General features: G+C 33.6%; 1 protein-coding gene across 6 annotated transcripts in view; it reads right to left on the bottom strand.

Annotated features, from left to right (window-relative positions):
• LOC143225382 (F-box/LRR-repeat protein 5-like) overlaps positions 1 to 16,355 on the bottom strand; it is a 30,420-nt gene that overhangs the window by 13,218 nt on the left and 847 nt on the right. For 4 of the 6 annotated variants that reach the window (XM_076454669.1, XM_076454668.1, XM_076454672.1 and 1 more), the window contains 4 exons: positions 15,146 to 15,283; positions 10,745 to 10,942; positions 10,385 to 10,532; positions 5,167 to 5,355 (listed from right to left, as the gene is read on the bottom strand). In XM_076454669.1, the coding sequence (XP_076310784.1) occupies positions 5,167 to 5,355; positions 10,385 to 10,532; positions 10,745 to 10,942; positions 15,146 to 15,283 (673 nt within the window). The remainder of the gene's footprint in view (positions 1 to 5,166; positions 5,356 to 10,384; positions 10,533 to 10,744; positions 10,943 to 15,145; positions 15,284 to 16,355) is intronic. The other 2 variants (XM_076454671.1, XM_076454673.1) reach the window with 1 other exon arrangement.

Raw genomic sequence — 16,355 nt, 5'->3', positions numbered from 1 at the left:
AATTTTAATAATAACTTGCCAGGATGACTAATGGGTAGTTCAAACAGCAAACTAAATGGACTGTGATTCTTAAGAGGGAATCACATTAAAAAACAACTAATGAATAAATTAAAAAACTTAAATGGCATTAAAAAGATTAATGGCCTTTAAAAACTAAAAACATTTCCAAGGTGGACAGTGTCACCATCACCAATAACACTGTCTAACGTTAAGGCCAAATCTTCGGACAGAACATGATTAAAATGGTGCCATCCTTGAGAGTCATAATGACTGCAAGAAAAGCTTATTTTCACGTTGCTCACTCCAAGTCAACTGCCAGCTGGCACGGAGCCAGGCCTTGAATACAGGACCATAGTCCCTGTATGGAACAGGCACAGCTGCGATAGTGCCAGAGCAGATAGATTTAGCTGTGGTGTCTGCGAGCTCATTCCTGTGAATAACAATGTGGCCTGGTATTCAGAAAAACTGGATAGAAGTAGATGTTAAAGAGAAATGGGCCAGTCAGTTTTGAATATCGGAAAGAACAGGGAGTGAACTAATATGAAGTGATACCAGGACCAGTAGAGAACAATGCTAGTCAGTATAAATAGTGCAGTTTGAGTACTGCTCAGCTTCTATGCCATCCAGGTCAAGAGAAATAGCATACAGTTCAGCAGTGAACACAGAAGCTGTAGAGGAGATTCTGCATGCAACCACTGAACCACAACAAACCATGGCAGAGCCCACTTAGTCACCTGATTTCGAACCATCTGTATAAATAGGAATGAAAAGATGGTTTGAAAGATGTTCAGCAAATAACACACAGTATTTCCAATCAGAAGTGTCTGCTTTTCCCAGATGACTTAAACATAGGTCACATTTGGGGACTTTAAATATGGCCCACTGAGGAAGGAAAACACAACCCTAGGTGGGATGCTCTGATAAGGAATGAAGTTTTGAAGCATATAGTGAAGACAGTTCCAAATGGCAGAGGTGCAAAGAAGGTTCATGAGACTCTATGTATAAGCTCTGAACTGCAGAAGTGCAGAAAGGCCCAGTACAGAGCCGAAGTCTTTGATGATGAATGGGATCCAGCATCTTTAAGGCTTAGGTCTTGGCAGAGCCACAGAAAAGTGATCCATAGTCAAGTTTTGATTGAATAAGAGCACGATAGATTTTTAGCACAGAACATCAATCTGCTCCCCAAGTGGTGAAAGAGAGGACTAGGAGGATGTTCAGTGCTTTCGTACATTTGACCTATAGCTGCTTGATGTGTGGTATAAAGGTCAGCTTACAGTCAAAGATAAACCCTAAGAACTTTGTCTAAGGGACCACAGGCAGCACAACTTCACTGATACGGAGTTCAGGATCAGGATGAATACCCTATTGATGGCAAAAGTGCATGCAACGTTTCTATTGAGAGAGAAGTTAAAGCCATTTGCTGTGGTCCACTTCAGTAAGCGATTGAGAGCAGCCTGTAGCTCTTGCTCAATATACCTCATGTTCAACGACTGACATAAGATGCGAGTCATTGTCATAGAGCTCATTTACAACAGTAAGAGGGAGTTGTTCAGTGATGACATTAATCTTTATACTGAAAAGTGTGCCACTCAAAACACAGCCCTGAGGAACTTTAAGTTCCTGTAGAAAAGAACGGGAAAGTGTCGAACCCACACGAACTTGGAATCTCCAGTTTATTAAAAATTTTTTAATAAAAATAGGCAAATGGCCACGTAACCCATATATATATATATATATATTGTATCCTAAGCCTTCTCAATGTGAAACAACATTGATACAAGATGTTTTCAAGTCAAATCAGCTGGTCCATGGTGGAGCGCTGTCATCAGAACTCACTCTTGGTGGGAGAGAGGAGGTTATTTGATTCGAGAAACCATAAAAGACAAACATTAACCACCTTCTCTAAGGTCTTACAGAGACAGCTCATCAAAGCAACTGGATAGTAGTTTGAAGGAATCTTGGGATCCTTCCCACGCGTAGAGAAAGGTAGGATAATAGCCTGGTGCCAGGCATCAGGAAAAACATTTTCCTGCCAGATCTGGTTAAAAACAATCAGAAGAATAGCAAGAGAAGCAGGAGATAGATGGTGCAGCATTTCACAGTGTACATCATCAGGTCCAACCAATGTACTGCCAGACCGATGAAGGGTTAGTCTGAGTTCCACCAGTGTAAATGGACGAATATAGTCACAGAGACAATCACCTTGAGAGGAAAGAGGCAATTGCTTTGCTTGAGTCTTGATGGCTAGGAAGGTGGAGGAAGAAGCAAAAGTGCTAGATACCCAACAAAATCTTTCACCTAGAGTATTGGCAATCCTCCAGGTATCCGCTACTTCCTGGCCATCAGAGAGCATGATCGAGAGGGAGACAGAATTATATTGCCCACTGGTCTTTCGAATCCTGTCCCATATAACTTTGGAACTGGTGGTAGAAGATATACCGTTTGTGAACTAAATCCAAGATTCCTTCTGGCTTTGACATCTTACCCACCGAACACTGCATGGACCTGCTGGAAAGTGATGTGGTGTGAGAGTGTGGGATACTTATGAAAAGTATCCCAGGCCCATTTTTGAGCCTTCCGTGCCATGTGGCAGGCAGAATTCCACCACGGAAGAGAATATCATGGAAAACATCAAGGTTTTAGGAATACAATGAGCAGCTGCTTGTATAATACAGTCAGTTACTGCTACCACACAGTCATATATTGATGGCTTACAGATGATGGCAGGATCAAGTTCTGCAGAGCAGTTAAAGAGGGCCAGTTTGCGTGATCCAGTTTCCACTGTGACCAGTGGGTTGGGTGGCATCAACCATGGCCAGTCTCTTCCAAAATTATACGAAAATGATCACTGTCCTCAACCCTCCACGAAATATGGGAGAATAGTGAAGGGGAGCAAACTGAGAGATCAACAGCAGTAAAGGACTGACTAGGTGCATGAAAATAAGTAGAAGAACCATCGAAAAGAAAAAGATTGTGATCAGAGAGGATATGCTATACTAAGCGACCCCTCCTATCAATATCAGCACTTCCTCAGGATTAAAAAGGGAGATGGCAACTGTTCAATGAGAGCATCAAGGCTGGATTGATGCTAAAAGGACAAAGTAAAGAGTGTTCATTAAAAAAATGTTCTGTAGCTGTAATCTTATCAACCGTACCCATCCTGGTGACACTGAGAAGTTCCAGTCAACTCTATGTAACCTTATCAACAGTACCCATCATGGTGACACTGAGAAGTTCCAGCCAACACTCTATGTAACCTTATCAACTGTATACCCATCATGGTGACACTGAGAAGTTCCAGCACCATGTTTTTATACACACTATTAAAAGAATTATAACCATTATGTCCTTTTTAGACAAACACCAGTTTAACATAGATGTCGATGGGGTTTCTCTACCTGGTGTAAGCAGACTCCTATAACATATTTTGAGTTATACATATTCAGGTTTGGAGAATAGTAGATGGAAGGTGTGGTCACTTGTAATAAATTTTGTAGCCTTTACTGTAATTTTATGTGCCAAACAGCCTCCTGTAACTAAAGTAGCCTACAACTGGACACTTGTGGACACAACAACCTGCTGTGATTAAGGTAACTTGCAACTAGACACTTGTGGAGACAACAACTCCTATGACTAAGATATTCAATAAGTGGACACTTGGTACTGTTAATAATTACATTTATAGAATCTGGAACAACACTGTTAACAATTAACAGTGAGAAAATAATTAACTTTTCTCGATACTAGCTGTTTATCTTCACCAAACAATCCAGTGTTATTTGTTTCTTTGTATGTTGATGTATTCATTACTTTCTAAAATCCTGAGTGAGCACGCACTTACTAATACTTAAAACAAGAGTACACACCTATTGAATATGACCACCAATGATATTTTTTTGTTTTAGTCCCAGAAACTGTATTTAATTTAAATATATCTTCATGGTCATAGACTTAATTTAACAACATTCTACTTGTTACTCAGTTTATTTGATTCATTTTACTTACATCACAGAAAAACCAAACAAAAATATTTAGACTGCCTACCTCTGGTACAAGGGTAGACAGGGGAATTATAAGTTAGTAAAATTCCACATGACGTATTTCTAACAAAATTTGCTATGATTTTTAACAAATAGTACATCACTAATGCCAACTTTCAAGGACAAAAGTATACCTTGTAACCACAGAACACCCATGAATACAAACAGGAAGACAGGCCTGATGAAAGAGGGTAGGGGGTTGCTGCCCCAGGGCCTAAACTCTTCTTAAAGTCTCAATTTTATTTTTAATAGTAAAGCAAAATCAGTAAAGAGGTAGTGGTCCTGGTGAAGTTGTTTGCCTTGGTGGTCTCAAAGCCCTTGTAGGAAGGAAATGGACTGACTGCAGGGGGGTTAAAACTTTATTTTGAAACATTTGCACTGTTAGTGAGTTGGTGTCAATGTTCAAATAAAGATGTAGCACTTCAAGAAAGGTACATGCTGACACTTGTGGATACTGGCTTGTGAACTGTTAAGGAATTAAAGTGTCACAAAATACAACAGATGAGAGAGAACATGTAATAAGGGTTTACAACATCAAAGCCAAATCTTTCTGTATCTACCCTTAAGAGTGTTTGTGATGGTCATTGCTAGTCACAATATTCACACACCATTGAAAAAAAATTTAGAAAAAAGTGAATATTTGTAATGTATTTTTTCTGAAAAATACTGCAGAGGAAAAGTGTTCCTATTGTATTCTTTAGTCACATGTAACTCATTGTATCAAAATCATTCAATGTACGGAGCTCAACATTTTCATACATTTAAAATAATTTTTTTTTAAGAATTACAGTTTTGCAGTTCTACATTTAAAAACTACACCAACAAAGATATAATCAAACCATCACGTACAGTTCTAGTGGAAGTCATGTTGTTGTTTTGAGGACAGTAGCTTTAGTTAAAATTGTTGCCTGTGACAAAAATAGGGTTATTGCACATATCAGTTATATTTTTTAAATTGTTTGAATCTTCATTACTCAAAGTGGAAAAGTTTTTTTACAGAATGTTTTTTTGTTGTGCCACTCCATAAATGGCATGGGAATTTCATTCACTTATGTAAACATTGACAAAGTCCATCATAGCAAGATTATAATTTGGTAGATAAGAGTATAAAATCAGTTCTTCCTACCTCTGGCCCAATGAACAGGGTACAGATTCTCCCACAACTGTGGTTCATAAGCTGCTTCATTCCACAACTTGCAAACTTCAGAACACTTTAATAACTCTTGTGGTGAAATATAAGAAAATATCACATGGACTACCTCTAGTGGTAGAAAAGAAAACCAACACGGTTTTATCAACACTTCTTCTCTGTATTCTAGAAAAGAAAACTGACAGTCAACAAAAGTACTGTATATAAAACAACAAAGTATATTAAAATAATGGATTTATTTTACCCATAAACATTCTGAGCAGTTACAGAATTATGAAAGACGTATTCTTCTTATTTCAAGTATTACCTTTTAATGAGAGAAAATCAAAAACAAAACCTAACTTCCACATGTTAACAAGCCAACTGAAAGAATAAAGATGTAGAAAATGTTTAAAAATAATAATAGAAATTTCTAACTGTTTAATAGTCAAAATTATATAAAGTAGTTTTAATGACAGAAAAACACATTTACACTTTTGTATCTTGTTACTTTTATGTTCCACAGCAAGTAAGAAGTGAGGAAATAATCAATGCCGACTTGTTGATAACACAATTGTGGCTAAATAAACATGAAACAATACAATATTAATTGTTCAGTACTGACTTGATTACAAATTTGTGGCTTAAACAAACATAAAACAAGACCCCATTGATTGTTCAGTACTGACTTGCTGAAAACACATTAGTAGATTTAAGAAACATCAAACAAGACCTTATTGATGACTTGACTTGATGACACATTTGTGACTTAAACAAACATCAAAGAAGACATTATCAATTGTTCAAAACTGATTTGTTAGTGATACATTTGTGGCTGAAACAAACTTGAAACAAGATTTTAGTAATTGTTCAGTACTGACTTTCTGATGACACACTTGTGGCTTAAAAAAATTAAAACAAGACTATATTGATTGTTCAGTACTTACTTGTTCATAACACATTTGTGACTTAAAGAAACTTTAAACAGGACCTTATTAATTGTTCAGTACTGACTTCACAATGACACAGTTATGGCTTAAACAATCTTGAAAGAACACCTTTTTGATTGTTCAGTACTGACTTGTTGATGACACATTTGTGGCTTCAATGACCATCAAAGAACACGTCATTAATTGTTCAGAACTGACTTCTTAGCGATACATTTGTGGCTTAAACAAAATTAAAACAAGGCTATATTAATTGTTCAGTACTGATTTGCTGATGAACAAGGCTGAAACAAGATATTAATTGTTCAGTACTGATTTGTTTAAACAAACATGATGATACATTTGTTGTGAAACAAGCTCAAAGAAAGTTGAAACAAGACCTTATTAATTGTTCAGTACTGACTTGCTGTTGATTCATTTGTTGTTTAAAACAAACCTTATTAATTGTCCAGTAACTTGCACATTTGTGACCTGAAACAAGACCATATTAATTGTTCAGTACTGACTTGGTGATAACACAGTTGTGGCTTAAACAAACTTGAAACAGGACCTTACTGACTGTTCAGAACTGACTTGTTGATAACACACTTGTAGCTTACAGAAACATCAAACAAGACCTTATTGATTGTTTGCTATTGACTTCCAGATGATAGATGTGAGGCTCAAACAAACTTGAAACAAGACCTTATTAAATGATCAGTACTGATTTGCTGATGATACATTTGTAGCTAAAACAAAGTTGAAATAATACCTTATTAATTGTCCAGTACTGACTTGCTGATGACACATTTCTAGCTTAAAAAAATATCAGACAAGTCCTTACTGATTGTTCTGTACTGACTTGCTGATGACACATTTCTAGTTTAAAGAAACATCAGACAAGTCCTTACTGATTGTTCTGTACTGACTTGCTGATGACACATTTCCAGCTTAAAGAAACATCAGACAAGTCCTTACTGATTGTTCTGTACTGACTTGCTGATGATACATTTGTGGTTTAAACAAACATGAAACAAGACCTTATTAATTGTTCAGTACTGTCTTGCAGATGATACATTTGTGACTTAAAGAAACTTGAAACAAGACCTTATTGACTGTTCAGGACTGACTTGTTGATAACACACTTGTAGCTTACAGAAACATTAAACAAGACCTTATTGATTGTTTGCTACTGACTTCCAGATGATAGATGTGAGGCTCAAACAAACTTGAAACAAGACCTTATTAAATGATCAGTACTGATTTGCTGATGATACATTTGTAGCTAAAACAAAGTTGAAATAATACCTTATTAATTGTCCAGTACTGACTTGCTGATGACACATTTCTAGCTTAAAAAAATATCAGACAAGTCCTTACTGATTGTTCTGTACTGACTTGCTGATGACACATTTCTAGCTTAAAGAAACATCAGACAAGTCCTTACTGATTGTTCTGTACTGACTTGCTGATGACACATTTCCAGCTTAAAGAAACATCAGACAAGTCCTTACTGATTGTTCTGTACTGACTTGCTGTTGATACATTTGTGGTTTAAACAAACATGAAACAAGACCTTATTAATTGTTCAGTACTGTCTTGCAGATGATACATTTGTGACTTAAAGAAACTTGAAACAAGACCTTATTAATTGTTCAGTACTGACTTGGTGATAACACAGTTGTGGCTTAGACAAACTTGAAACAACACCTTATTGACTGTTCAGGACTGACTTGTTGATAACACACTTGTAGCTTACAGAAACATTAAACAAGACCTTATTGATTGTTTGCTACTGACTTCCAACAAACATGATAGATGTGAGGCTCAAACAAACATGAAACAAGACCTTATTAATTGTCCAGTACTGACTTGCTGATGACACATTTCTAGCTTTAAAAAACATCAGACAAGTCCTTACTGATTGTTCTGTACTGACTTGCTGATGACATTTCCAGCTTAAAAAAACATCAGACAAGTCCTTACTGATTGTTCTGTACTGACTTGCTGATGATACATTTGTGGTTTAAATAAAGATGACACAAGACCTTATTAATTGTTCAGTACTGTCTTGGTAATGACACATTTGTGGCTTAAGGAAACTTGAAACAAGACTTTAGTGAGTGTTCAGTACTGACTTGTTGGCGATTCTTCTTCATGTGCCAAATCTGCGGCAGACATCGACGACCATGGCATGCCAGACTTCTCTGTTGTCAATCCTCCTTATCAACTCGATGTTGCTCATTGAGTTCTTGGTGACATAGTTATTGAGGCTGTCGATATATTTAGTTCTTTGACACCCTCTGCTTTTCCTTCTATTTTTCCACATAGCATCTGTTTCTCTATCCCATTCTTCCTACAGATGTGTCCTAGAAATTCCATTTGTCTCTTTCTTATAGTTTTCATGAGGGACCTTTTGTATCCTGCCAGTTCCATGACTCCCACATTTGTTTTTCTTTCAGTCCATGATATTTTTAGCATCCTTCTAAGGAACCACATTTCAGCAGCTTCTAATCTCTTCTCTGTATCTTTGTTCAGTGTCCACCTCTCACAGCCATATAAGAGAACAGACCATACATATGATTTCAAGGTGTTAATTTTAGTGACATTTGTTATGTTCCTGTTTGTGAATATGGACTTCATTTTATTGAAAGTATTCTTGGACATTGCAATTCTTTTCTTTATTTCTATGTCACTCTTTGCATTTGATGTTATAGTATATCCAAGATATTTGAAGCTTTCGACTTGTTTTATTCTCACGTCCTTGCCGGTTATGCTACATATGGGTGTAATTGTTGGTGATACATTTGTGGATTAAACAAACTTCAAACAAGACCTTATTAATTGTTCAGTACTGACTCAATAAAACATTTGTGACTTAAACGAACATCAAAGACCTTATTAATTGTTCAGTACTGACTTGCTGATAACACATTTGTGGGTTAAACAAACATCAAACAAGTCCTTTTTGATTTTCAAACTCATCACATCATAAAAGAATAACTTCATTAATTGGATATCTTTGTTACCAAAACATGGTATAATATATGAAATTAACAGGAAGAAAATGAGAGATGTGTGCTAAGAGATAAAGCCAACAATATTAAAGAAATTAATGAGTGAAACAAAACCCTGATAAGAAAGAGTAGAAGAAAAAATTTACACAATTGGAAACAAACAACTTGGTAAATGTGATATGTAGAGTTCATTAGCTATTGAAGGAGGAAATACCACTTCCTAAATATGAATCTTAGTTGTAATTTCAGTTTCCAGTACTTCTTCACATGCAGAATTTCAAATGAAACAACTGATAATGAAGTTGCCAGAAAATGTGCAAAGAGCATTTTTTCTTCTTCGTCTTCTCTTCAGATAACAGATATTTCTGTCACAAAATGTTTATCTTCGCAAGAACTGTTAATTTAAACTCTTTTGAGACTCTCAGTTATTTCATTGGTGCTCCTGGTATTCAAGATAAAAGTGCAAACAGAATCCCTGAAAACATGAAGGAGTTCTACTGCAAAAGTTAAACAGGTGAACCTATGTATTATTCAGTGTTATTGTACTGCTAACTTACTGATTCTTTATTCTGGACAGGGTGCTACTGAAAGAACATAAAAAAACCCCAACTTCTTCATACTATTACTTAAATGTTTCATCTCTAAGAACAGACAAACTCAGACGAGTACATAAAATTTCTGTTACTCCTATGATGTCCAATGGTTTGAAATATCTGCTTGTGTATTCTTGGAAGTCCTAGTATAGACATTCAGCAAAGCGAGTATAATTATTAAAGATGCCCTGAAGGACACCGTACCTGCAACAACCTTCTCCAAGGACACCTTCCCAGTAACAACAGCCCCCAACATGAAACATAAAAAAAAAAAAAACCTAATACAATAAAGGCACCCACAAACAATTAAATCAGCTGTTACAAAAACAATCAACTCATCAAAATTAGTATATCTAATTATTACTATTTTAAATTATTCTAATTCCAGGTAATTTAAATATTACCATTACAACTTCTCATTAATATCTGATTAATTTAAGATTGTTCGTGTCAGGACTCATGAAACATATCAACTAATCAGAAGTAATGTTTCTGGTTGTTACTATCTTTTATTATTCCAGCAACACAAGTTTCTTGTGAGAATAATCTGTTAATTGAATGTAGTTGACTAATGAACACGACACTTTGTTGACTACCAAATTCCACTAACTATCTGTCTCTCACATGCTGACCTAGATGCAACTGTAAAAAAAACCTCTAATTGTCAACATCCACTTACTACTTTCAGATACTGTATCCTCTGTAGAATGTTCATGTTGTTTCTCAGAGTTTAATGCCTGCCACTTGTAATGTTCTTCGATCACTGTTGCTTTCAAACATTTTAGTTCTTCATATTCAAAATATTTTATCAACATAGGCTGAAAAACCTAGATAACACGAAGCAAAATACTCATGGTGTAGTCATTCATAAGATAAACTTAGAGAAACAAAAACAGTTCTTTTGGTTTTATTGAAATTACTTCATATACAGCAGGTTTTTTAAACACAATAAATGGTTTTCTCATGATATTATTTCACAATATGGTTCAGGTCATCTTACTGGAAATAAAAAAACAAATATCACGAACTTTAATCTAACCTCTTCTTCCTCCTGCATGTGAGGAAGAAAAATTTCATTAAAATCTTCTAATGCATGTTGTAGCTGCAGTCCAAAGTTCTGTCTCTCAGATTCTGATTTCTTTGTCCAAGAAAAACCATTTTTCACAAAAGCCAGCATTTCTGACAGTCGATTGTCAGAGTGACAGTTACATACAGCTACATCTTGAATTGCTAAATCCTTTAAAAAAAAAAAACAACATGTTTCATATGGCTCATAGGAAAATCCCTGGACATGTGAAAAAAAACCACCAAATTACAATTAGCATTCTTATCAAGTGCATCACTTTCAAAATGCTTGCTCTTCTACTGTCTGTAAAAATAAATCTTTTGCTTTTAAGCAATATAAGATGGCTATTTCAACAAATTTTAGAAACAATCACTACAGTTAAGTAGCTAACATAATTATCTGACTACCTTTAAGTATCACTTAGTGTTATGTGAAATAACTGATTAATGAAAATAATCAGTTAATGTTTACAATCATCCCAACTCTCCAATAGGTGAAACTACAATTATATAAATTAAGGTTACAAAAATAATCAACTAACAAATTAATGTTTGTGATTATTCCAACTATTTAGTAAACAAATGGTACTGCTATTATAATTTTTAATTATTACTTATTCAAATTTCTTCGGTTAAACTGACTACTGTCATGGCTCATGAGAATAATCAACTGAAATTATGGTTTCCAATTAGTACTGGTTTTGATTATTCCAACTAACCAAACAGCTAAAATACTGGAGTGATGTTTGGTTGTTTCTGAGCACAAAATTACAAAATGGGTTATGTATGCTCTGGTCATCTCATGAAAATAACTGATTGGCTGAATGTAATCAATTAGTAAAACCAACAGTTAACTGACTAGCAAATTCCACTAATTACCAAGAATTACTTGACATACAGAGATGTAATATACATAGTACTGACAGTTTATTTTGGTTTACAATGATGTGGTAAAACAGCAGTGTGACAAGAACCAATGAGTACTTAATGTAATGTTACATACACAAAGAGAATGAATAAAAGAAATAAGGAAGAAACTTCAACTTCTTCAAAATGGTCAGTGAATCAATGATAATTTAATGGCAAATAACAAAAATATTCAAAAGTGGCAGAGAAGACATATATTAATGAATTAGTTTTTTTTCATAAAACAGAGCTGTGACACTGTTGATACAATACCATAAAATGTGACACAAGTTGCTTTGTGGGCATAGTCAATAATTATTCTATTATAACTCACTTTATCAGTTATTAAAATTAGTTTCTACCAAGTTTAACACACAGTAATAACAATAATACTTAAAGCAACTGAGAGTAGGAAAACTATACCAAATGGGCCTTTTGTACATTACCGAAATAAAAAATATTTAAATGTATGTATAACATAACATAGATAAAAGCTCCTTCATGAAGGAAAAATACAATCTCAGAAATAACTTTTATTTTAAATAAAGTTTCCTTTGAACTCTTGTAATGTGTTGGCCTCCACTACTACTGATGGCAACTCATTACTTAAGCCAATTACCCTGTTAGAAAAATACAAATGACTTACGAGTCTATATGTTTTTCACAAAAGTTAGTACACTTTTGCCTTCAGAATACACACAGCACAAAGAAATCACGTGCCTTTACTTGACTGATCACTCAGTTAACCTTAAAAACTTCAACTAAATCACTTCTTACTCTTCTTTTCTAAAGAAATAATTCAAGGACCTTTTAAAGACCTTTATCTCTAACAGATAATCCTTCAAACACTGGAATCATCTTTGTAGTCCTCTTCTAAATTCTTTCCAATAAGTCAGTGGTTCTTAACCTTTTTCAGTGTTTGCACCCCTTTCAAATCAGTAATCATTTCTCGCACCCCCTGGAGAAATATAAAGCATACTCTTATGTAAAAATATAGATTTGCTTTAATTATTCATGGGCATCCTCGCACCCCTGGTTAAGAACCCCTGCAATAAGTCAAGACATTCCCCTACCAACCATAATACATGACTTGTGGTCACCCAATTAGAGTTGTATACACCTCTTTTGTTTTGTAATCAAAATTTCTTTAAAAACACTAAATATAATATAAAAATCTGAATTGTAATCTACAATTTAATACCAAATTGAATATGATTTCATAAAACAGTTAAATAAAATTTGGAATGTGAGTCAATGAATATAACACGACTTTTGACCAGTGACCAACATGGAAAGAGTTAAATGGTTCATAAGGTGTAAATCAAAGTGTTGTAAGAATTTATATGTTGTTAAGTGCAAAACAATATGCTATCTAAGCTTTGCTCACCTATTTATGAACCTATACAGTATTACAAGAAACATTAAAACCACACTAATATAAAAATCTTTAGCCACAGATATTACAAAATTGTTATAAATTCCATCATCAGTGTGAAAAACTTAAATAATTAACTCCTCTTTAAGTGTAAATGCATTATAAGCTTTTAAGCAATATGTTACTCATAATGATGGAAGTTAATAAAGAACATGTTTAAATATTTGATCTAACCTGTATAATAGTGTGTGTGTGATGTCACATCATGCTTAGTTTCTCATAATTTAAGGAATTATAAAAGATAAACCCATTGAAACCTTATAAGTATAGTGAGTGTTGATATAATAAGCCTAAAGTAAATATGTCGGATCAAACAAGCCTAGAGCCAAGTGTATAAAATCTGTCAGAAAGGTAAAAATATTGATTCAGTTTTTTAAACTCTTTCTCAATTAAGTTATTTCTCTTATATCTCCAACATTTTTAATAAAAACAAACCTCAGTAATTACTAGAGACTAAATTAAAAAATAAACAAATATTTTTCCAGTTTTGTCATCCATACATTTCAATTTATACTTTCAGTACACAAAGTAACAACAATATTAAGTTAGAATTTCTAAAGAACATGGCATAAAAGCCATTGTTGAAACAGGGTGTTACACAAAAACAAACTAGCTTTTCTATATATTATAAGTTGTTAATCTAACTGATTTTCACCAATAGTAATTCTATGAATACCTTACAAATTTATTTCATGAATGATCTTAAATTTGATTGGCTCACAAAAGAATTTACTGTCATTTAACTTCCTTGACTACAATTTGCTGTTTCTTTATTGGTTAAGACGATTTTATTTATTTCAGTTAATTGGGGTATAATAAGGGGTGAAGGTGGTAGTACTTGCTCCATCATTTTTGACAGACTATATGCTAGTATGCATCTATATTTTACAGCACAATCTGGAAGGAACTATATAAATGCATAGGTACACTAAGAAATCACTAAATCAGACTTAAAGCTTACTGTATAAAGAAGTGTTAGTGATAGCCAAATATGTTTCCTTTTTTTCAGAACTTCCTATTTAGTTACAGTTAGTCATGATCAGCCAGGAGTCCCGTTATTGTAAACAGGTTAATGTCTTAATGATTTAAATGTTATCAGACTTAGAATGATAATAGACAAATAACATGTAAATGTGTGCAATTCAGCAGTCAACATACAAGTTTTTTGCGAACAAAAAATTATGAAAATGTGAAAAAAAAGTCTGCCTGAAAGTTATTTATTTAAATCAGTCTTATCCAAAACAGCAGTGGTTACATTTGTTGCTTGTGATAAGAGAGCATTATATTATGTTAAAGCTACAATATTATATAGATATACTAGGTAAACATAAACTATAGGAATCACTGCAGTTACTTACGTACAAGCAGGATGTGTATACCACTGCACATAGCCATGCCAACAGAAGTAGCAAAACCTTACATTTAGGTTTCTTGGATAATTGAAATAACTGGGAACAACGATTCCAATTGCTAAGTTATTTTTCATGAGTCATAACACAGTTACTTTAATAACTTTGATTTGAAATAAGAATTATGAAGAAGTTATAATGGTAATATTTTAATTACTTGGATAATTAGAAAAAATAAAAGTTGGAAACATCAGTTTAATCTATTAATTATTTTTGTAATATAAATCACTGTAATCAATAAATCAAGTTAACTCTGGGTGTTACTTGCTACGTTGGATATATCATGCAGTTCCTAAAGTTGGAACATGACATCAACCTAGAAACACAAAATTAGATAACAACACTGTTTTATCTCTCACCTTCTATAAACATTGGATATATCACATAGAAGGAACTTGACATTAACCTAGAAACGCAAACTCAGGTAACAACACTGTTATCTCTCACCTACTGTAAACATTGGATATATCATATAGAAGAAACACAACTTCAATGTAGAAACACAGTCAGCTAACAATGCTGTTTTATCTCTCACTTACTATAAATATTGGATATATCACATAGAAGGAACATAACATCAACCTAGAAACACAAAGTTAGGTAACAAAACTGCTTTCTCTCTCACCTTCAAACGAAGTTTCAGCTTCTTCATGATGTATTTGTTTTCAATCTGTTCATGACATTTAAATTCTGAAAATGTCTGATGAAGAATATCTAGAAGTGATTTCAGTGCCACATAATCAGAAAAATCTGTGCATAAAATCTATGAAGGACAAATCATTATTAATTCTGAGATACAAGACACATATTATCAAATTAGTTTAATTCTCTCAAAATTATCACAGCATCAAAATACACAAATGTATCTACAATCAACACTTCATAAATAAAGAAATTTGACATTTAGTAAGAACAAGAAACTTGTCTTGATAACAGGATGCACAGTAAGTTACTTATAACATTTTTTTTTATATGTCTGTACTTACTACAACAGGTCCTAACAAACTTTTAAACAATATTGTTAAATAACATTTTCAAGTAAACAAAATAACTTAAGCTTGTTTTTCAGAGAGATTACAAAAAACGTAATTTTATAAAAAACATATAACTGTCACTAAACTTTGTGAAGTCTAGGTATCAGAGTGGTTTGAAGAAACTGATTTGTAATTTCTTAAAAATCTAGAAGTAGGTTGTAGTATGCACAAAAATAATTGTTTTATCTTCAAACATAACTGTTAATTTGTGAACCTGTCTTATAAACCAGCAAACACGTTAAACAGGTTTCTACACACTAGAAAGAAAATGATTGTGCAATTCAAAAACGTAATACTTAATATTAATTTTCACATAGCCTTATGTTATGACTGCTACAAAAGGCACGTATTAAGAATTTTAATTAACAGATTTCTCACGTGTAAAAAATCACAATTGATGAGAGTATTTTATCGAAATTCTTGTCACTTTTAAGTTTAAGATAACTTGGATGTGTATGCTTTACTCTTTAAAGTACAAAAATCATTTGGAAAATTATTAGTAAACTCGCTGCAAAAACTGGTAACTCAGTATCACAAATTACATTCAAATAAACTATAAAATTAAAGGAATGCTTAAACCTATACTTCTATTAATTTGTTTCATTTGATATGATTGGTAAAACCGAAACATTATAAAATTAGCTCTAACATTAGCTTCGGAAGGTCTGAATTTTTAGCTACTTGTATTTATTATTAACGTTATTTACTGTGTGTTACTAACTGTTGGTTATCAGCGTTCGTCGTACATACTCCGTTGAGGCATTGGCATAATGTTAATACAAGTACTAAAATTAGTGGGCC

This window comes from Tachypleus tridentatus, chromosome 9, assembly GCF_004210375.1.
Source record: "Tachypleus tridentatus isolate NWPU-2018 chromosome 9, ASM421037v1, whole genome shotgun sequence".
In the NCBI taxonomy this organism is placed as follows: Eukaryota; Metazoa; Arthropoda; class Merostomata; order Xiphosura; family Limulidae; genus Tachypleus; species Tachypleus tridentatus.
Note: the sequence above shows the minus strand (reverse complement) of the source record. Positions and strands in the feature narration are given on the sequence as shown.